We start from the raw sequence: 22,937 nt of genomic DNA, 5'->3' as shown, positions 1-22,937 counted from the left end.
GATAGAAAAAGATAGGATAGGATAGGATAGGATAGGATAGGATAGGATAGGATAGGATAGGATAGGATAGGATAGGATAGGATAGGATAAGCAGCATGGAAGCATGTGTAGAAAATGCTCATGGTTCATCCATGCTGGGTTAATTGCCAGCATGAACAAATTTCCCCATGAGCGATTAAAAAAGGATAAATTGTTAAAAAAAAAAAAGAGAGAGAGATGTGTCTCACATTGTGGAAATGACAAGTGGGGTATGTGTCCTGGAGAGAATGTATAATAATATAAATATTGCATGGATGGAGGTGGTGAAAGATTGAGATCATAGGTATTGGGAGTAGTGGAAAAAGTGCAAAAATCAAATATTGCATAAACTGCAATATCAAGTAAATGAGTTTGTGGTATTAAAAAAATCTGATTGCAGATAGGATGAAGGACCTGAGGTCTCTGATGCTATATTTAATGCGCCATCGATTTGATTAGAGATTTTGTACATTTTTTAACAAATGATTTTTAATTGTGAATTTGATAAGAAATACTTGTGATATTTGATTTAAACAAAGTTTGTTTTGTGCTGAAAGGCCCTCCCTTTGTGTAATTGCTTGCAGTTGCACATGACTACCGATAGGAGGCGCTAGTCTGGCGTCCCTGTCAGCGTCGTCTAGTGACGTATGACGCTGAGAGCCGAGGCAAGCAGCCTCCACTCTGCCCTGTTCATTCTCAGGCCGGGTAGGACCCCAGCAACAGCTCAGCCAGAGGCTCAGCCTATGAAGATTGGGCTTCACAATCGCCATCCATCGTTCGATTAGACTACATTTTGTGGAAATATCTCACGGTCTTTGTTCAGAAGGTTCACTAAGTCGTTGAATTGGTGAGTTATGGATGTCATCGATTGTGCCAAATCTCGATTTTCGCCCGTCGTCCACTCTGCCCAATTTTATTGTTGCTTTGTTCTGGGCAGCAGCCATTTTTAATCGTCTTGTCCTACATTCCCATCGCTGTCTTCACCCCCGATCCGAAAGCCAAGTTGGATATAATAATACGGGGCTTAATGTTTTACACCAAAAATTACCCTTCGAATCGCAGCGTTCCTTAATGTCAAACCCAAACCAGAGTACACGGAACCCCCCCTCCCGGCCCACCAGGCTTTATTCTGAAAATACTAACGCTGGAAGTTTTATCAGGATTGCCGTTGCTATTTGGCCACCGTTGGTTTCCCAAATAAACAGCTACCGTGCAACAGTCTTTGCGAACTGGGGCCGATTTGACCTGTTTGGATTCATAATATAACTCTTGTTTATGTCGGTAGAGTCGAAAAGCGTAACGACAATGATATGACGAGTACCATTAGCGTTAGCATTGGATGTTTACATTGCCTTTTTCCATACGCTACCACTTTGGTTGAGTCGCGAATTTTGTCTCAATTTTGAAACAATTTTGTGAATTATCTTAGTTTGTAGTTGCGTCGCTTTGAAGGATTGATTTAACGGTGTGAAACAGCTTCTGTTTGTGTTTTCAGTGTCCTGGCAGTCGTCATGTTTGTGCTGCCATTAGCGTTAGCATTATCTAGTTCTCACAACAAATAGCTGCTCGCTATATAATCGATAATATTAATACATTTGCGATGAATATCTTGTATGGGTGAACATTACGCGTATCTGCTTGTGTGGTTTATATGTGTAGTTGTGCGATGGAAAGCTTTAAAGTGTATTTTAATGCTAACGCTAGCTACCTAGATGCCATCGTGTTAGCTTACATTTCCGAATTTGAATTTCGTTGGACAAAGTGAAAGTTATTAATTTGTTCTGTAGCAGAAAAAAAGACATAAATTACTATTCTAAGTGCAAAATACTTGTAAACCTCTATTTGAAAGGGCGTTATGCTGTTTTTTTTTCAACAACAAAACGCCGATGTTGCCCTCTTGGTAAGCGGCCTCGCATAGCTTAACGACAGTCTTGCATTCAGCTCAAACGAATATGAACTTCTTTATTACCTTATAGTAAATGTTATCTGTGAACTATATGTCCCTGAAACAATAAGCACACCATGTGTCATCTAAGTGTCAAATAACATCCCAGCATACCTATTTTGGCACATTCATTTTAGAAATGGCTTTCTGCAAGGCATCGCTAATCTGTAGCCTTTAGCATCATCCATTTCTAAGCTTTCACATAAGTAATGCTCCAAAGCAGGATAGTGTATAACGCACTTGGTTCCGTTTATATTTCAGATCCTGATAAACCACTCAAAATGTATGACTAGCAATTCATGTGTAACACAGATTGTTAAATTCAGTCATATATAAGCTACCAAAACGTCTTTGCCATTATTGTTTGTGTTGTAATACATGTAATAAGCCATATCCAAGCCTGGATTGACAACTAACTGGCCAAAAGATGACCAAGTATTTGAAAACAAAATCTCAGACTCGTTGAGTTGGCAGCATTGTTGTCAGTTTATTTCTAAATTCCAGCGCCTTTGTTTAAAATCCTATCCCAGTACTGTTGATAAGAACATGTCAGATAATATCCTGTAAGTCTTTTAATGATTTAGTAGATAAAGCTGTAATAAATTCGCCCATTTATTTTATCTCTGTGTGATTTCTCTTAATATTGCATTAGCCCTTTGTAGCTGCGCCTTGTGTTAAGAAAGAATAGATGGAAATGGGGTTTCAACCAGGAAAGAGAAGGGATTCTTGACATAGCAGCATCATGATGCTGACTTCCTGCACACTGGGACCTGCGCTCTAATAGTTCATTTTGGTTGGAATAAATTGTGGAATATGATGGATCGTTGCCAGTTTTAAATTTCATATTGTGTGAATGCTAAGGCTTCAGTGAATGTCACCATTGGTAACGCATGACTTTAGTTTCTGACTAAACAAGAAAATGGGAAAGTAGTGTGGGGGAAGTCAGGCTTATAGCAGAGAACTTCTCTGATTCTTCTCCATGATTACTTCAGTTCTCTGTTACGTAACACTGCACTTCTAACCCTGTCAGTCAAACCTTTTATAAATGTTTGAAATGAATTAATATCATGGACAGAAATTCATAAATAGGAATAATGTGTTGACTTGTAAACGCTATTGTCATAAAGGTTGTCAAAAAGACCAGCCCCCTAAAGGTTTAGGTGCAATTGCTCTGGTCTGCACTACAGTTTGATTATTGTGTTCATGGCTGCTCAAATGAATCTCATCAAGAAGAGAAACAATAGAGAGGGGAGTACCCTAACGGAACATAGTTTTGCTATTTTGAGGTTGGTCTGGATTCAATAAAACATGATATTTGCATGTTAAACTTTCATAAAATACATGACAAAATTGTTAATTGTGCGCATAGCAAAAATTTGGTCCTTGTGAGAATACCCAGTTTTTCACAAATCTTTGACGTGTCTGTCTGATAATGCATTGTGATTTCCAGTCAGAAGTAGTATTTCTACTATTTTACCCCACGAAGCCAAATTCTATAATTTTTCTTCAAAATTATACATTTTGAAAATTATACAAATTGTTCATTTTCCTGGAAAAGGCTCAACCCACTCTTCTCATTGCATGATTTTAAAGCAGGATGAAAAGATGAATTGATGGGCAACTTCAAGGGTTAGGAGTTTATCTTCAGTAGTGAAATACACCTGACAAGGTATGGATGAGGATTTGCTCCCTGACAATAGTTGACATTTGACTGCTTGGCTTTTGTATAACATCAACCATCAATGGGCTGTAATATGGGAGGTCTTTATTCAAGGATGGAGATAAAGAATATAATGTATATAGTAAACCATATAATACCCATACCAAACCATATAATATAGATATAAAAATAGTTTATATTAGTCCTCAGCAGTCCACTGACAGTATACAGTTTAGATAGATCTGACATTTTCCAGTAATGGTAATATACTATGGTGTGCATTCAGCGCTGAGGCTTGTGATAAACAAAATCACTGCCCCAATTTGTGCTAAAAACATTAAGAGATTATTTTTTCTGTAAAGTGTGACCAAATTTTTTGCTATGTTTGTAAGTCTGTGAAGCTGTCTTGGTATATCAGATTTTTTCTGCATATGAGACCTCTATAAATAGGTACATATTGGCATATTGTTTCAGGAGTTTAAAAAAAGCCATCCAATTAAATCTGACATTTTCATTCATATGTACATTTTTGCTTAGATAACTGGATGAGCTTGCAGCGTTACCAACACCAGCAACAACAGTGCCTATGCAAACTTTATTAGTGTCAGATATTTTGAATTGAAACCTCTTCTGTCTGGGCAAATGCATCAGGTGCATCTCTGGCTTCTCTTTTTCATCTGTGGTTATTTTTTCCATTTTGAATGTCATATCCACCGCCGCCCCTGTTAGTTGCCACTTGGTTGACACCTAGTTGCGCTCATCTTGCTATTCAGTGGAGTCATGTCATGAATGTACAATTATAAGAGTTGCCCTTTGTAGATAATGCATTAGTTTCAAAGCCATATAATCCCTTTATTAGCTAAATCAGTCAGCCTGGTGACCATGTGAAGCGGTTATTAAATTCTGTAGCCATACATCAGTATGACAATTTATGACAACTTCATACCTAACAGGAAATGAATATAGAATTATCAGTTGAACCGGTTAAATGCTCAGCAGTAGATTAATCCCACCATTGTTTGCTTTTAGAAAGCAGGACCAGTATGATGAATAGTGATAGAATTATTTCATAATTTCAATTTTCCATTCCAATGCATTCAGAGATACATATTGATTGGGGGTAGGAAGGGGCTTTTACATATTCTGATATTTACGTTTCCATGGTATCAAAAATTGATGCAAAATTGTGAGGACAATAAACATAAGTCTAAATGTGTTCAAGCGTTTCTGGTGTCCAAGCACCAGTACTAAAGTTAGCTCTTGCTTCACTTCTTTCCCCCTAGAATCAGAAGGCACTGGGAAGAGGCGCAAAGAAAAATTTTCATACTCGATGACATTACATCGCAATGTCCGATCGTTTGGGGCAAATAACCAAGTCCAAGGATGGGAAAAGCAAGTATTCCTCACTCAGCCTATTTGAAAAGTACAAGGGGAAATCAATAGAAACTCAGAAAAATACAGGTAAGCTATATTTGTGTCATTCTGTCAATAACTGTTTACTTTGCCTTAATTTAGTCCTCTTTTATATCTCAATTCCCCCTCCACCACCTTCTTTGCCTTGTTGCTCTCCTCAGTAGTTCCACGACATGGCTTACAGAGTCTTGGCAAAGTGGCCGCAGCCCGGCGCATGCCCCCACCTGCTCACCTACCGAGCTTGAAGTCTGAAAACAAAGGAAACGATCCCAACGTGATTATTGTGCCAAAAGACGGTACAGGATGGGCGAACAAGCAGGAACAACCCGATCAAAAGAGGTGAGGGATGGCATCTCAACTTGGATTTCAGGCATCCCACAATATTATTCGTTGCAATTTTCTATCATTCCTGTGATTGAATTTGAGCTTTGTTTGACCCCATTCAGAAACAGTGATTGATAAACTTCTCCCACTTTGTCCCTAGTTCTGTTGCATCAATTCCACAGCTGCCGGAGTTGCAGCTGCAGCTGGCTATACAGAAATCTGTCTCCAATCTTCAGAAGTCCTCACCAGTAGCCAATCAGGAGGTGTGTCAGGTTAATCCTCTACAGTCAGTGGATATTTGGCTTATTTTTGCAGAAATTAAGTGAATTAAATTATTTATTGCTTATTATTAGTCATTTTATTTGCATTGAGTTTCTGTTCTATATACCCTCATATATATATATATAGATTGATAGATTGATAGATAGATTTCCTGTATACAGATATATGGATAGATAGATGTAACATTCTGAAGCTTGAGAGAGCTACCTTTTTGAGAGCTTGAGAGCAAAGCTATTTTTAAAGGTTGTGTATGCCTTCTGTCAAATTCATGTTCGGATTAGCGCCACAAGATTTTTTGGAGCGCCTGCTACTCGGTTTGTACAGCGGGCACTCCTTCAATTGGAAGGTTATGGGTTCAATCCCCAGCTCCTTAGGTCTCCATGTTAAAATGTTCACGGGCAAGACACTGAAACACAAGTTACTCCCGATGGCAGCCCTGTCATCATCGGTGTGTGAGTGCTTATGTAAACTAGTGAATGTAAACCAGTGTAAAGCACTTTGAAACCACAAGATGACGAAAGCACGTCATGAGTGGAGAGCATTTACAAAACACTTGAATCAGATATTTTAGGTTTATTTATCTTGTTTTAATGTGTTCTTTTAAATTGTCAGGTTAAATATTCTAGAAAATTGTCCTTTAAACGCTGAATCAATACATTCTCTCCCTAATGTTTTTGAGTAATTGTTTCAGTAACAGTTGGAAGCTCAGTATCATCCAGAACAAACACTATCATTTTGTTAGAGCCGAGTGAACTTGCAGAAAGTTGGCCACTAGCTTTGAATCAATGTTTTTTCCTGACATTGAAATTCAAATTACAGAAGGAAACTGGAAACTTACTTTATTTCAGATACTATGTGAGCAGAATAACAAATTTCAGATTCAAAAATAATGACTCCTTCGGTCTCAAAGATCGCAGCGATCTAACGCAGCCATTGTTTGGTTGCATTTTTTACTCTGAATTTTCACAGAACACAAACACAGGTGGACCAAAGCAATGGGCCCAGCTAAATGGAAAAGCAGTAGAGCAAGATGGTGAGTATTCTCACATGGGTTAAAACACCTTTCCTAATTTTGAAGCATTTCTTTGCAAAGTCAGACTATAAAGAGAATTTCTTAATGTTTTTTGGTCCCACAAAATCAGGTTTAAGGGCCTCAAACCGACTTCAGCCCTTCTCTCACGAGGAATTTCCCACCCTGAAAGCAGCTGGAGAACAGGACAGGGCTGGCAAGGAAAGAAGCGGCTTCGATCCGTCGTATGGGCCCGGACCAAGCCTCCGCCCCCAAAGTAATTTCTGTTCTTATGCCCCCAATTGTGGGGATCAGCCTGCTGGCTCATAGCTGTCCTCCAAAAGCATCTGCTTGGAACCAATAAGTCAGAAAGTCCTCAATAAGCTAATAGAAAGTAATGGCATCAGCCTGAGTGAGATTTCCATATATTTAATATTCCATGCAACAAAATTGTGATGCATTTCTGAATGATGAGCACTGACTCATCCCCACCTCTCCTGTCTCTTTGACCCTGGTGGCAAAAGGGAGAATGGCTCTTGTATTTGTTTTTTTGGGATGTTCTGTATTGGCTTTCTCAGTGATGAACACATCACTAATCTATGTTGCTGTCTGCACCCTCAAATGGATCCTTGAAACTGTCAGAATCGCCATGTTGTCATTTTAGAATATTTCATCTTGTCAGTACATTTCTTACATATAAACTTTGTCATTGCTCCGACTTAAATCTTCATCTCTCATGTAAAGATGTGACGAGCTGGAGGGAAGGTGGTGGCAGGAACCTTCAGCCCTCGTCCTTGACCCTCAGCCCTCCAGCTGATCCTGAGGGTAAACCCACTGCCCTTGGAGAGACAGGGACCCCTCCAGCCTCATCTCACCCCTCCTCTGCCACCATTACCACCTCCACTGGTGTAGCAACAAGTCAGTCTCCGAGTATTGACCCCAAGGAGCCCTCCCTGCGACCCGCCCAGCCTGTCCGTAGAACAACCGTCCCTACTGCCCTGCAGTACCAGCTTCACCACACATCGAACGCTGTCTACCATGATATGTTGCCTGCTTTTGTGAGTTATATTCTACCACATTGGAGACTGTTTTAACTGTTTTATGTTTGTTTATTTAGTCTGAAACTAGAATTCTCATCTTTTTAAGCTAACTTCCTCGTGTTTTGGAGTTTTTGTTTGTCTCTAAGCTAAATAGCCTCCTGGAGTGATAGCATTGTCTCATCCTACTTTTATCAGATGTGCTCAAAAGAGACACGTGAAACCCCCGGCACAGACCATGGTCCTACTACTGTAGCAGCACCAGCCCGATTTGACAGCAAATCTACTTTTAGACAGAGTTTTGCCAAACCTGAACTTGTCAAGTAGGTATATTTATAAAGCATTAATTTTCTCATTGAGAAACTCGCACCATTAGACATTTTTGCAACTTTTTGTATGTGCTCTGGTTACAGTGGTGATGTGAAAAGAGAGAATCGTTATATTCGTGGTCCACCTCGACTTTCCTCTCAGCCCATCCGCAGGCCTGGTGACAGACTGCAACGCCCAGCTATCATTAACCCAGAAGACTTAAAAGATCTGGATGAACTCGACAATGAGTGTGAGGATGGATGGGCAGGTCAGTATTTTTTTAACACTTAATGAATCACCTCTGTCACAGTTATGCCACTTAAATGATGAATTGATTTTTGCCGTATAGCTGTTTCTGATCTTTACTGCCAAACTCCAACCTGTATACATTTTAACTTGCAGAAGCGTAACCCCCTCCCCCCACACATATACGCACATGCACGCATACACATTTTGATGCATACACGAATGCGATACGACAGAACGCTGATACCAGCATTGACTGTTGGGGTTAAAAGAATTATCATTCTGTTGGCATGAGGCCCAATTCTTTGACCATGAGGAGCATTCAGATTTAGAAAACCCCTTGGCTTTTCACCAAATTGTTCACTATGGCTGAAATTAGAGCTTGACGATAAGTCAGTCTAATCAATTTATTTTAATAAGTCTAGTCTATTTTTTTTATAAAATACATTTTTTGCAGCAGCAACTGTGGATCACTATAAATGTAACATTGTTTTTTGCCTTTTTTTCTTACCTTTCGTCTAACTTGGAATGGTAGGTTGACTGTTGCCTCATGTCTCCTTCAACAAGCAGTGTCTCCAAAACTTGTACAAAGTGAAGCCTGTAAAATATGGATTCCTTTGGAAAAAAAAAGTCATCAGTTTATAATAAACGCAGTGATGGTAGTACTTATTCTGTCACAGGCTGCAGCCATGGAACATTTTTGCAAAGTCTCTTAAATATGTATTGTATTGTCAGGAAGATTACCAAATCTGTGCAATGCGCTTTTTATTCCATAGTCCACTCTGCTTTGGCTTTCACTGTCTAAAAGCTTTGTCTGTGTCTGAAGTCTTTGTATACCTTGCCAAGAGATTTCTGTTCTGCAGGCGAAATCTGGCTGGGTAAATGAGGTTTCTGTAATCCTCTGGTTGCGGAAAGCAAGATTGGTTACCAGGCATGTAAGAAATCAGCTTACTGGAGTAGGGCAGCTGTAAATGGGTTACTTAAGTGCATGTAAACACATGACTGTTTAGCTAATTATTGACGTAGTGGTAATGTCATTAGCCTATGCCAGATTTCAGTTTGCTCCTGAATGCAAAATGTAGTCCAAATGTGAGTCAAGTGAACTGCCAGTATAAAGCTGCTGTGCAACTGCACCTTTTAATTGCATCCCAACTCCTCTGACTTATTGTTGTTTTTAAGGACTCCATGAGGAAGTTGATTATAGTGAAAAGCTCAAGTTCAGTGATGACGAAGAAGAACACTCTGAGAAAAAGTTGTGGTGAGATTTTTTTTTTTATTTTCCTGAGCGATCAGAAAACTTACTGTCACTGGTAAACTGTGCTAGGATTGTTCTCATTTATAAGGATTTGCTTTGAACTCTTAATGTTTTAGGACTGAATGGGAGAGGGAGAGAGACCTTCATCGTGACTGCCAATCCTCCCTTAGTTCAGGTGAGGTACATTACCCTCAGGATAGTCTGGAGGAGGGTTACTCTTACCAACATCATCATCAGGAGTCTCTAAGGAAGATCAGTAGCAGATACCTCTCAACAGACTCAAAGGTAAGCCATATAGTTTTCTGTGGTTTACTTCTATTACTCTAGAATAACATTACATGAAGCTCGACCCATAATTTTGTTCACAGATGAAAAAGTCTTTGTCTTTCACTGTGCTGCAACTGCCAAAAAAGATACCACTGACCTCCCAGTAACCATAATGATGTATTTACTTTTGAAAAGGTTTTGACAATGAAATTGGATCCTGGCTTTGTCAGACTGATTCTTAAAAAGTCTGTGAGACCAAGTTCTTGGTATTCAACTGTTATGAATTAAACAAATTTTGGTTGTGTTAACAGCAGTTTGGCTGTACATTGTGAGGTATTTAAATTTGGCTATAGTTTCATTTTCATGTCATGCCCATGTGTTTTCAAGACCATAGATCATCATAGATTGCCATCCTCTTTCTGACAATGTCTGTTCCACATCTAGGTCCTGCAGAAAATCCAATGTGATCCCCTGACTGACCAAGAAGAGCACCAGCGCCAGGCTCAGGGTCCGGCCAGGGCAAAGTACGTATCGCCTGAGCTTTCAGAGGCAGTTGAAAGGGCTCGCAGACGCAGGGAGGAGGAAGAGAGGCGTGCACGAGAAGAACGCTTGGCTGCCTGTGCAGAAAAACTTAAGAAGCTTGATGAGAAATTTGGAAAGACTGAAAGGCAAACGTCAAGGACAGAGGAAAGCCAGAAAGATGGAGAGGGCAAAGAAGTCCCGTTGTCTCCAAGCAGGGAGCAGACTAAAGCCCACCATGACAGCTGGCAATACAGCACAAAAGGTAAGAAGACCTAAATTACATTTTAGTCATAAGTATTCATGTAAAAATATGTCAAATGTTGCCAGTTTAACAAGCCAGCTCTAAACTTTTTCTTTTTGTAATTCATGATTTCCAGATATAAACGAGTGTCCCTCAGACAATTCTCCTAGCCATAGTTACCGTGAAGAATCAAGCTTCCCTACCTATCGCAGTAGTGAAGATGATGGCCAGGAGCCCTCCTCCCCTTCTGGAGATTTCAGTGGTCGTCATTCCTCCAAACCCATCGCGCCCCGTTTTCAGAAACAACCACAGCACCAGCAGCAGGTGATTGGTGCCCCCTTGTAATCCACATCCAAATGAAGAAAATCCATCAATGCACTACTGGCAGCTTCATCAGAAGAATGCAAACTTGAGTTCAAGCTTGTCTGATCTGTCAATTCATGTTTACAGCTATGCGCCAGGATAGAAAGTTGATGTCCACTTTAAAATTCACCTTTCAAGAAAATGTAGTTTATTTATCACAGCATCACTGGCACGACTCACAGCATGTTGACTAGTTTAATTTTGATGCCCGCTCACTTTGAGTTAAGGATAGTATCACAGGCAATTTACTGTCAAAAGCCAGCAGGAAGGAAAAAAGAAAGCCTTCGTATGCCCATCTGATTAAAAAAAAACTCCATAATTACAGTCAGCTGATGTTACATTATTCTTGAATAGGGGTCAGAGTGTGCCGACTATAATTGTTCAATGGATTTTGCAGGAGCAAGTATACAAAATGCAGCACTGGCAGCAGTCAGGTCACTCCTCGTCCTCTAATTCAAGCCACTCACAGCGTGGCTACTATCCACCACATGTCCTCGGGTTTGACCCTCGTTGGATGATGATGCCGCCTTTTATGGATCCCCGCATGACCCAAGGCAGATCGCCCGTTGACTACTACCCCAGTGCCGTCCACTCTTCAGGTGAACGCTTCCGCAAAAATAAGCTCATACTGAGTTTTCTGAAATTAAATTCTCATCTGATTTACTTGAAATATTTGTTGTATATAAAGACGGACTGTTTTCTACAGGAATAATGAAACCGACGATGCACCAAGATCACTTGAGCAGTCCTGGCTCTGATGAGGGGTGTCATCCCAATGTGCATCAGGAGAGAAGAACCCCCTCCACCGAGCCTTACCCTGTATGGAGTCAAGATGGATACCCTCTGCGCAGCTTCACTCCACCTTACCAGAGACAGCATGAAAGCTCAGACAGTGGCCAACCAGATGACAGGTCAGCTGTTGTGTTTAAAAAGAAAAGAAAAAAACACTTGCGGGCCTCAGTCTTTCTATTCTTAGCTCTTTTTTGTATTTTTTTTTTTCCTTTTCCACAGAAGCGATAAAGCCAGCTCCCAACAGGACTCCTATGAAGAGAGAGCCAATGAGTGCTTGACCCACCCTCAAGATGATCTCCCCCATCATGCTTACCAGAGCCGAGGATTAGACAGGGAGCACCAACCACATGACCAAGGGTTATTGACAAGTAATCAGAGCCAGTCCCAGCATTCAGATAGTGAATATTCAAAACAAGACTCTCGAGACAAGCTTGTGAAAGATGCTACTGAATCTCAGGATGAGACTTTAGACGGTTCCAAAGACAACTGGAAAAGAGATGGAGGCCAGAAACAAGATGGAGGACTCAGTAGTTCTCAAAGCCAGTGGTCTGAGTCCAGTTCCTCATCCAGCACTGGTGTTAGCCAGCTGCCTGAGACCACTGGGCGCACCTTGACGCGCAGAACTGGGCCAATTAAGAAACCAGTTCTCAAAGCTCTGAAAGTTGAAGACAAGGAAAATGAGAAGCCTAAGCCCGAGCCTGAGGAGAAACCTGTCCCATACCGCCTGGAAAAAGAAGTTCTTACAAATATTTATGACTTGAAGAAAGACATCCAGCCTGCCAGCAACAGGCGGACAGCTTCGCCCGTCATTGAAAAACAACTGGAAGAGCGGCAGCGGCAGTCCCCGGTCCCCATCAAGACAGAAAGGCCTCCAAGCACCCAAAGCGATGAGTCCCCTAAGGAGAATCCCTGGGACAATGGCAAAAACCAGTCATCCAGAGATTGCCAGGAAAATCGAGATCCTCAGGCACCGCGGCGCAATAACTGGATCTTCATAGATGAAGAACAGGCCTTTGGTTCCGTCAGGGGAGCGGGTAGAGGCCGCAGTCGAGGTTTTAGAGACTTCAATTCCAGAGGCGGAAGTCGGGGTGGTGTCCGAAGTGGAGAAAGTCTCAGGGGAGCGTATAACAACGTTGTTGGTGTTCAGCGAGCAGCCAGAGGTCGAGCACAACCAAGAGACCTCAAGGTAGAGGAGTTTCAGAGGGGCAAGCCAAGGAGGCGCAATGTCAGTGAGACATTGAGTGAGACCTCTGAGTACGAGGAACTGCCCAAGAGACGACGGCAGAAGGGATCTGAAAATGGAGAAGCTTACACCGAGTCTGGAGAAGTCCGTAAAGCCGATCGAGACTCTTGGAGATCCAATAAGGTATACACGGATGATTTGACAAACCTAGATGCCAGAGAAAAGGGCAAGGTCAGCAGAGGCTTTGGTGGTCGTGTGTTGCCTCCGAGATTGAACGCCACTGGGAATTACAGCCGAGGTTTTGGAGGCTCCAGAGATATTTCTACATGGAGAGGCCGTGGCCCTCAGTTCAGTAGCAGTGGTGGCTTCATGCAAGAAAACGGTTATTGCCCTGGAGCGGAGACCACTTATATTCGCAGGCCCCCAGCCGAGCGCGAGACACTCAAATACGCGCCTAAATTCACCGGCTCCTTCATGGAAAATGGTACAGAGGAACGTGAAGGAGAATTCTACTTTGACAACGACAACCCTGACAGACACGCTTTACGGAGGCGGCGCCCACCACGGCAAGACAAACCCCCGCGTTTTCGTCGTCTGCGACAAGATCGCGAACCTGGTTCAAACCAGTGGACGAGTGATGAATATGTAAATGGGGACTTTGCAAATCCCTGGCCCGGTCGTCCCAAAGGTAGTGGGGATGACAACTGGCCCAGCGGCCCCTACTCTGCCGGGCGATCCGGCCAGCACGGCCAGGCAGAGGATTGGGAGACGGGATCAGACAACAGTGACTTCGGTGACTGGAGGGACAAGCGAGCTGGAAGTGGAGGGACTGTTACACAGGGACATGGAGATATTCCCTCAGACTCTTGCCATAGTGAACCTGGCTCTGTTGAGAAAAGGGAACTCTCCAAGAGGAGCTTCTCCAGCCAGAGACCATTGGTTGACCGGCAGAACAGGAAAGGAGAGCCCACACTGTTGGAGACGAGCAAGATGTCACGCACACCTGAAAATCCTTCCGCTGCCTCGAACAGAAATGATACTTGGCAGAATGGAGGTACTTCATGCAAGAGGTACGTTAATGACCTGAACAAACCTAAAAGCCTGCGTTAATCTCTTTTTCCACTTCTTGGTATCAGGAACAAATGTTGAACGTAGTACTTGGTGTGAAGTTGATACGGTGCACTTGTTCCCAAACTACTGTTTATTTGCATGCATAGAACTGTATGTGTGGTAGTTTGTTGGGTGTGCTTTTTTTCTTAACATGGATTTCTAAGAGTATACCAGGCTCAACAATAGCTTAATAGAATGAACTCTCGTAAAGTTGCTTTCACTTAATAGTTAATAACTTATAATGATAATCAAATCCTTGAAATCCGAAAATCCGCAACATCATGAATTGGAAATGCAAGAAGACATGCGTTGCATTTGCAATAATACACGTGTCATCTTTAGAGGGATATCGATTATAAGACGGATGAAAGAATCCTTACGGGCTTTGTAGATATATTTCACCTTGATCATAGTCATTGGATGCCAGCATACCAACAATTATGGTTGCACATATTGAGCTCCACCACTTTGCACACTTTGTTTCCTCCCCCAACATGCAGTCTTTTGTGAAAGGGCGTTGAGACTTTGAACAGATTTAATACGCCCCCATCTTACTCTCAGGGGATCAACAGAGAAATTCCCTTTCTGCTTGTTCTCTTTTGTTTTTGTTTCCGTAAATGAGCCCATTCACTTTGAGAATTTAAGATTTTTATTCACTATCATCTCAGAGCTCTCTTTAAGCTTCTCACATAATGCAACCATTATTTGAGAGCAAAGGAAATACTTTTCTGTAGCTTTAAACTGATATGCCTCAATTTATCAAAATATAACAAAAAATAATTACAGATGTTACCTAAATTAGAGCCTCTATTTTGGATACTGCTTTTTTTGTAACATCATTTTTAAATAAATGTCTAGTTGTGCCACAAAAATATTTAAATTAAAGGGCAGAGTAGAAATTGCATGAAAATAAAACTGCATAATGCTTCACAAACATTTCAAAAACATCTGTATCAAGAAAGCAGTATTAGTTAAATGCATTGATTTTGATAGCAGTGAGAGACACAAAAGCCCTCTTTAACTCACTGATGAACTGATTTTGATTTTTGCAGTTAAAAGTCAAGGACATTGACTCCTCAAAAATGGTTGTTGACATATTTCTTACACTCTTAATGACCCTAAATAATTATGTAGTCATAAGATGGAAAATTGCATTAATTATCAGTTTTGATGTGATATTTTAATTATCTGATAGTGATAGAATATTGACTTTGTCCTTTACATCTTGAGGTTATAGTAAGTATCCATAATGTTTGTGTTGAGGCTAATTTACTGTGTATGATAAGTGTGTAATATAAATTTATTATTTATTTGTTTGTTTGTTAGTTTATTTATCAACTATATTGTAATCAGTTTGGAACTGTTTTAGCTGTTTTAATTTTTGAAATATTTAGCATCACTCAGCGCAACAGGTAGAAACTTCTGTGTCTCACTCATGTTTTTCAGCAGGAGCCCTGATGATTCAGGCCCAGTTTATAGCATAGAGCAGCCAGAGGAGAGGGAGCCCATTGACTCCTCAGGGAAGAAGTTAGACAAGGACCTGAAACCAGGATCTGTCAAAGGCGATATAGCTGAACATCTGTCTCAGTATGAGCTCAGCACCTACCCAAGTAAGTTAGGGCTTGGCATTGATCTCTTGTCTTTCAAAAACGATCTAATTCACAATTTTGCTGATTATTATGTGTCAGCCTGCATTTTTATTATTGGCATTGTGTGCTGGTCTTTCATCAGGAGATAAATTACACGCAGCTTGTAGTTTTATCAACATTGAAATATTGTTTTCCAGTTGACGGAGATTCTGGAGGACCAGTTTCAAATGCAGATGGTTACCAGGATGCCTTGTCCAAAAAGCAAAGACGCCCACAGGAAGATGACCGGAGGAGGAAGGAACAGGGAGCTGTTGTAAGTTTAACATAGTTGCAGACAAGTCATGTGTAATTGTGATCCCTGTCAGGGGATTTTTAACTAATCCCCTTTTTTGACATGTTTTAGGTACCTGTAAAGAGCAGATCAGTCGCTTCCAAGATACCTCCACGATTTGCCAAAAAGCAGGGAAGCATAAGCATTGAACAACCGGAGGAAGTGCTTTCCTCTAATAACCTGGGAACCGAAATCTGGGAGACAAACAGCTCAGGTATGACTGACTATATTAGTTTTGTTTTTAGATGACAAAACTATGTATTTTATAAACATGAAATTGGTAATAGACTGCAGTGCGAGGGTGAGGTTCAGTCCACAATGTGTTTTAATATCAGCACCGTACTCAAAGTCGTTTTGGTCAAAATTGAAAGATTTAAATGAAGATTGAGGGATTATTGTGTAAGGCTGCTTCTTGAGCACAATTTCGCAATGAATTAAAAAACTTTGACTATTTTGACAAACAGCACTTTACTTTTTTTTTCCCCAGCTCTTTCAGTGCAGTCCTCAGGGGGAGACTCATGGACTAAACAGGTGTCTTACACGGGGAGCGAGCCCAACTCTGAGGTACCACAGTACAGTTGCTCATTAAAATATCCTCAAAATATTCATATCTCGTACCACATTATTTATTGAATTGAAGTGCCTGCTGATTATTCTCCACCAGGACTCTGATGCTGGTCCAGAACAGAGTAAAGAACAGCACAAACCGGGGCCCATTGGAAATGAACGCTCCTTGAAGCATCGCAAGGGCTCTGAAAATGTTGATCGGCTAGAGGGAGGCCCTATTACTCCAGTCAACGGTGTGGATCTCCATGTGGACACTGTGCTTCCTGTACCCCCTATTGAGTTTGGCGTCAGTGCCAAAGACTCTGATTTCAGCCTGCCCCCAGGTTCTACCCCAGTTCCCGTGTCCAACCCTGTCAACAAGCTGCAGGATGCTCTTACCACCAATGTGAGTGAAATTCATTTCTCCGCAGTGTTTTGAATAGAAACATTGAGCAGCCTTTAGAGTGTAAAAAAGAAAGGCCCTCTACCAATGGAATGTCTTGGCTTTTTTTTGTTTTTTTGATGAAATGGTATACGTGTCATTAATTCGACAACTTGTTGTCATTCCTTTCATTGCCTGTTTTCAAGCAGAGCATCCCCATGCTGCGTACCAATCACCTGCAGCCTGGCATCAACCTTAACCCCATCTCTTTCCCCAGTGCTGACCTCACTCTTAAGGTAACTGTAACTAGCTACAACTGATACAACAATTCTGCAAGAGTATAACTAGGGATCAGTCAGTTTTGAGTGAACAAGTGAAGTGCCAAGCTGATAAGCCGCAATTATTCTTTGTAGATGGAATCTGCACGTAAGGCTTGGGAGAATTCCCAGTCTCTTCCGGAGCAAGGCTCTCCAGGTGGAGGTGCTTCTGGTGTTCAACCTCCCTGCAGCGTTGGTTCATCAGTAAGCTACAGTTCCTTTGGAGGGGTTTCTATGCCACCAATGCCTGTCGCATCAGTAGCACCTTCCATGTCCATGCAAGGTAAAAACTACAACAAAATATGAAATTTCTAAATTCAGGGCAGCTTGAAATATTGCAAAGAATTTAATATCTGTTCTTTCATATTTCTTCCTTAGGTAATCATATTCCCCCACTGTATCTGGATGGTCATGTTTTTCCAAGTCAGCCACGCCTCGTGCCACCCACAATGACCCAACAGCAAACCTACCAACAGGTAACAGCACACACACACCGACACCTTTGTTTATGTTCTTTTCAAAATGGTCATGATGTTGAATTTGTGAACCCATTCAGGCGGCAGCAGCTCAGCAGATTCCGATCTCTTTACATACATCTCTTCAGGCTCAGGCTCAGTTGGGTCTCCGGGGAGGTCTACCTGTTTCACAGTCCCAAGAAATGTTCAGTTCTATGCCACCCTTCAGGTAATAAATGAGAGTAGAATATTGGCATCATCACAAAAGGACGTATAAGAAGTTGAGCTAATTCATTTTCCTACCATCTTTGTTTCTCCTCTTAGGTCCCAGGTATACATGCATCCCAACCTTTCCCAGCCCAGCCCAATGGTGCTGTCAGGAGGGGCCCCTCTCAAGGGGCCCTACTCTGCTTTCCCGGGCATGCAGCCCTCCGACATAGTCAAGCCTCAGTCAGGCTCACACTACCAGCCCATGAATGGCAGCCAGCAGCTTGTCTATGACAGCCAACTCAACCAGGGACCCAGCATGGGATCTTCCCAGTTAATGGACTCTCAACTCATCCAGGTCTGTAGATAGCGAGGAGTCCATTGTCTGGGCAGCTAGAGAAAGACCTTTTTTTTTGCAGTTTTTGTATCATTTATCTTTGTCTTTTAATGGTATTATGAGAAAATGAATGGATGAATGTAACATAAAGAATATTGCTTTCACCAGGTCACCATGCCCTTGCCTGGATCTCAGCTACGCTATGGTTCAGCTCAACAACATCTCATCCTTCCACAATCCATCCAGCTGCAGCAAGGACAGAATCTGTCTGTAGGAGCCCCGCGCAGAATGATGCCTCCTGGCTCCCAGCCTGCCGTCATGACTGGCAGTCGAGAGGTGTGACCTTTTGTGTTCTAATAAGCCATTAATACAATAATAAGACTATAAATCCGTACAATCCGAAGACAAACAGTACAGCCAGAGTCTGCAAGCAGCATTAGAGTCGTTGTGGGCTGACAATGTGTCTTTGTCACTGCTACACTTTCAGGGTTCACAGATGGAAATGAAAGGTTTTCAGTTCTCCGACAAGCCCAATCATTCCCCTGGCATATCTGGAGGATCCTACAGGTGGGTGAATGTTTCGGCACAAATTAAATTTGCATGTTAGCGACACTTAACATTCTCAACTTATCAGTTTTTCTTCTATCCTTTCAGCAAATATAACATTTGCTTCACAATTTAAGTATCGAATAGAAACTACAACCTATCTGCTTTCTTCATTGTCTTCATCAGACCGGGATCTGCCAGTCCAAGTGGCAAGCCCTCTGGTCCTGGTGGCCCTGTAGGACCTCTGCCCACGCACTTCACTCAGCAGGTATTTATATCAGACATCGTGTCTCTTAGCACGATCTGAAAATTTAAGTTACATTTTTGGGCTTAAAAAAAGCACTGAGTCCTAACTGTGTTCTCATTTGTTTTTCTTTGCTCATTCAATTATATTCCCCCAAACCTCCCCTTCCATGGCCAACAGGTCCCGCCTGCTCAAGGCAGCATGGTGATGCACATGCGGCCCCCCACCACAGGCCCTTTCCCTAACCCCATCCAGAGACCAGTTATGCAGGTCAACAAACCTGTCATCATCCGCTCCCCCCCTTACCCTAATCCTGGTCGTGACCTTCCCCACTCCACCCCTCCCTCGGCCCCTGAGCCCCCAGTCAAAGGGTCAGAGGATGGCATGAAGGTGAGCCACCCACTGTAAATATAGGTAATTTAATTTAATCAACTTTCTTTTTTTCAAATCGCATTGTTTTTCATGTATTTCAAATGTGTGTATTTTACTTGAGTGGCGCTACACAGTTCCAGCACGACTCGACTCATGCTCTTTTAGTGTTTCGATTAAACACAAAAGCACCTTGCACTTTTATAGCACCTGTTCCGGTGAGGTTCCAATTGAGCCAAGCAGACACTAAAATGCAACTTCAAAATGAATGTCAGCCACTGATTGGCCAGAGGATGTTGTCTGAGTGCTGCACTCAAACCTAGAAGCAAATCCACCATACATGAGGAAAAAAAAAATCAAACAAACCTGCTAGAGCACACATTAGCATTGGCTGCTTTCTCTTGACAACTGCAGCCTTCTCTGACTCTTTTCGTGCGTTTTGTGACAAGAAGTCAGACAGCACAACAAATACACCATCGCTTCGACGTTCTTCTTTCGTTGTTTGTTTAGTGTTGCGTATAAAATAACGGCAATGCGCACTGTCGTGCTGTGACATCCCCACCCGCATTGAGGAGGTACTGTGAAGTAATGGAAAACCACCCAAGTGTGATGGAGGCAAGTCGTGCTGGAGAACTGATGTGGTTGATAGCACTTTTAGTGTGCATTTACAGGTGGGGTTTGGGATGAAATTTGAAACTACAGTATGTCATAATACTCCCTTTTCCTCTACAGGTTGCTTTTATGATTAAGATGTACTTAGCTAAGAGGATATTTTGTCATATGTTGTATCATTTCTGTTGTTAAATACTGCAAAACTGACATGACAGTGGAAGTAATTCATATTAGATGAAGGTTTTTTTGTTTTCCTTTTTTTCCCAGTCTGTTGCATTGGGCTATTTATGTTGAGGATCATGGTAGTACTGGGTATGCTCTTACCCCCCACACACATGCACACATACACACATGTGAATAGTACATACAGACAGTAGTTCAAATTCTACAAGCAATTAGCTGATTAATCTCTGTATTGTCATGGCTTTAAATAACTATTTGCTTTCTTTCTCTGAATCTATCGCCACCTTTATTTAAAATGACCTATAGCTGAGCACCTGCTTGTTCATTCAATTATAACTAGCAAAATTGTGAATGTGTATGGTTGTAGTGTAGAAAAGTGAGAGTGGACATACTGCTGCTGTCACCTACGCCTTTCACTCGTGTTAATGTTGTCCTTTGTTCTACAGTCTTCATGTTACCTTCTTATGTTCCTTTATTTTGTCACGATTTTGGATTTCCTGTTCCAGCCACTCTGGCTAGCTGATGGATAGTGACCGAGCTGGAAAATGTGAAATTTAAAAAGTTTTAGTGCGTTTCATAGTGTTTGGCCATGTGTTAAATAAATTTTGACAAAGTGATAACTCCCAATTTTTTACGTTTCTTTTGACTTACCATTAGGAACCTGTTAAAACTCGACTGACTTGTGAAATTAAATTAAATGCTTTCTTTGTGGTAATTGATGATTGTTATCGTTTTTGTCGTAGACTTCATTAAATGTGCATATCATCACCTTCGTAAATAATTGCCTTTTAAAAAAGAATTAAAGCTAAATCAACTCATTATTCAACATATGGCTCAATTTATTGTGCTTTCTGAAAAACTTTCCGAAAAATGACTCAGGCTATTATTTGAAGAAGGTGACAATACATTAAGTTAATTCATGAGTGAATTATGGTCTGAATATGTCTCTTTTTTTGTGCAGAGTAAAACCATTCGAGAAGTACGGAAAGTCGTGGGGGAGGGCAAGACACCACCCGGGGGCATGACCAGCAAACTCCAGGAGCCCCTATCCTCCACAGGGCAAGCCAAACCAGCACGCACTGGAGCCATCAAACCGCAGGCTGTCAAAGTGGAGGAGGGCAAGGCATAACAATGGACCTTAAAATCCTCATCACCACCCAGCCTACAAACACACAAAGCCCCCTGACCAATGTCTGAGCCTTTTGAGACCCACCTTATCAAAAGGCACCAATGCAAGGGGCACTCATGCAGATGTAATGAAATACCCCTGTTGAACTGTCAGACTTGGACACTATTATTTCACAAGTATAGAGATATATAAATATATATAAATATATACATAGACACAAACAGTCTTTTAAGCAGATCTCTTCAAGGTCCTCTTTAATTTATTATAGTTCACTTTTACGGGGAGAGTGGTAAAGAAAAAAAATATTCCTGCTTATTGTGTTTCTATCTGAAGTGTGTGTGTGTGTTGGGGGGTGGGGGGGTGGCAGTCAACTAAAAAGACAGATGGTTCCTTCTTTCATACCATTTTTTTTTTTTTTTTTTTTTTTTTTTTTTTTTTGCCAAACTGTATTTCCTCCCTGTTAATGGACTTTTGCCTTTAAGACCAGGCAGACTCTTGAAATAACTCAACATGAGAAGCAAAGTTTGTTCAGAGTTTTTAAACAAATTAAAAATGCAGCGGGGCACTTTTTTTTGTTATTTTTTGCTGATAAATGTTCAAAGTCATTACCCATTCATCCTATTGGAAATGGACTTTAATTAAATGAGAAAAATGGAGAACTCCAATTTGTGGACATCATTGCATGTCAACATGGCGATCGTGCAGCCTGTAACCTTGAAATGCATCTTCTTGGGTTCTTAACCCAACCATGGACTGTGGCTTAACGGCATAGATTTGTAGATTATTTCTTAAAATTCTGTTCTTTGCTTTTACCCTCTGTCATTCAGTTTTCTCCTGGATGTAAACCGTAACAGAAACGTCAGGACATCCTACCAAAACGATATTGCTCCTTTGGGAACATTGTGTGCATGTGATGTGCTGAACGTGTGTCATTTTGCAGGATTCCTACCTGGCGACATTTCACAAAGACTGAACTTTTACCTCGACATTCATAATGCTGCCATTATCTGTGTGGATATTGTCACCCAAGCTGGAAACAATTTCAGGCTCATTGTGAAGTTTGCCAGAGGAGGTAGAAGATGCAGCATTCATGATTGCTGTAAAAGATCCCACGTTAGTTTTCTTATTGCTCTTTTCTGGGTTGTAATGAATTAACGTTCGAGGGTGTGACATAAAATGATTTTAGCATCCTCAAACATGGCTTTTTTTTTTTTCTTTGTTTCTTTTGTTTTTTTAGGGCTCCTGAAAGACTTAGTTCCTTTCCTGTCCCACTGAACCTTGCAGCGAGACGTTGTAAAGGAACTCAATTTTAGACTCCAGCATTTGTATCTCTGAAGTGGCACTAGCAATAAAAGCAGCCTAACAGTTATTACAAACAGGGTCCAAATCATTTTTCATTTTCCCAAAATAAAATAACTACAAGGGGGAAGCGTTAAGACTGGTGTGTTGAATTATTAAAATGTTTGCTTGAGGTTTTTTTCTGTTTTGTTTTGTTTTGTTTTTCCTTCCTCCTCTTCCTCCTCAGAGCACTGCAGTTCCAGCAGACTACGAAGGACTTTTAAAGTGTTTATTCTCTTTAAAATGTGAAGCTGTTGGAACCCCTCTGTTTTTGTAATGGACACCCGTTTTCAAAGTCACATTGCCGATGTCATAACTCGTTAAATGCTTACTATAATGCTTCATGACACTACAAAATGTTATGATTTATCTTCGT

At 41.3% G+C, this 22,937-nt stretch overlaps 1 protein-coding gene across 4 annotated transcripts; it reads left to right on the top strand.

The window, feature by feature from the left end:
* Positions 1-716: 716 nt before the first annotated feature.
* Positions 717-21,528, top strand: prrc2b (proline-rich coiled-coil 2B). 4 transcript variants are annotated; one of them, XM_086152105.1, is made up of 31 exons: positions 717-865; positions 4,907-5,084; positions 5,198-5,375; positions 5,521-5,623; positions 6,612-6,675; positions 6,785-6,928; positions 7,396-7,709; positions 7,887-8,011; positions 8,102-8,265; positions 9,423-9,501; positions 9,615-9,783; positions 10,210-10,549; positions 10,665-10,852; positions 11,289-11,490; positions 11,598-11,802; positions 11,903-13,936; positions 15,423-15,586; positions 15,763-15,878; positions 15,969-16,110; positions 16,384-16,460; positions 16,561-16,848; positions 17,034-17,120; positions 17,238-17,424; positions 17,520-17,617; positions 17,698-17,825; positions 17,921-18,161; positions 18,309-18,476; positions 18,628-18,707; positions 18,873-18,954; positions 19,111-19,320; positions 21,056-21,528. In XM_086152105.1, the coding sequence occupies exons 2-31, from the start codon at positions 4,970-4,972 to the stop codon at positions 21,221-21,223; spliced, it is 6,660 nt and encodes a 2,219-aa protein (XP_086008231.1). In that variant the 5' UTR covers positions 717-865; positions 4,907-4,969; the 3' UTR covers positions 21,224-21,528. The 4 variants fall into 4 exon arrangements, with proteins under 4 accessions (XP_086008231.1, XP_086008228.1, XP_086008229.1 ...); XM_086152102.1 differs by having other exon boundaries at positions 11,580-11,802; XM_086152103.1 differs by having other exon boundaries at positions 6,612-6,677; positions 6,772-6,928.
* Positions 21,529-22,937: the final 1,409 nt, after the last annotated feature.

This window comes from Fistularia commersonii, chromosome 9 (genome assembly GCF_037954325.1).
Source record: "Fistularia commersonii isolate RoL2024-O1a breed Wild chromosome 9, RoL_Fcom_v1.0, whole genome shotgun sequence".
Taxonomy (NCBI): domain Eukaryota; kingdom Metazoa; phylum Chordata; class Actinopteri; order Syngnathiformes; family Fistulariidae; genus Fistularia; species Fistularia commersonii.
Note: the sequence above shows the minus strand (reverse complement) of the source record. Positions and strands in the feature narration are given on the sequence as shown.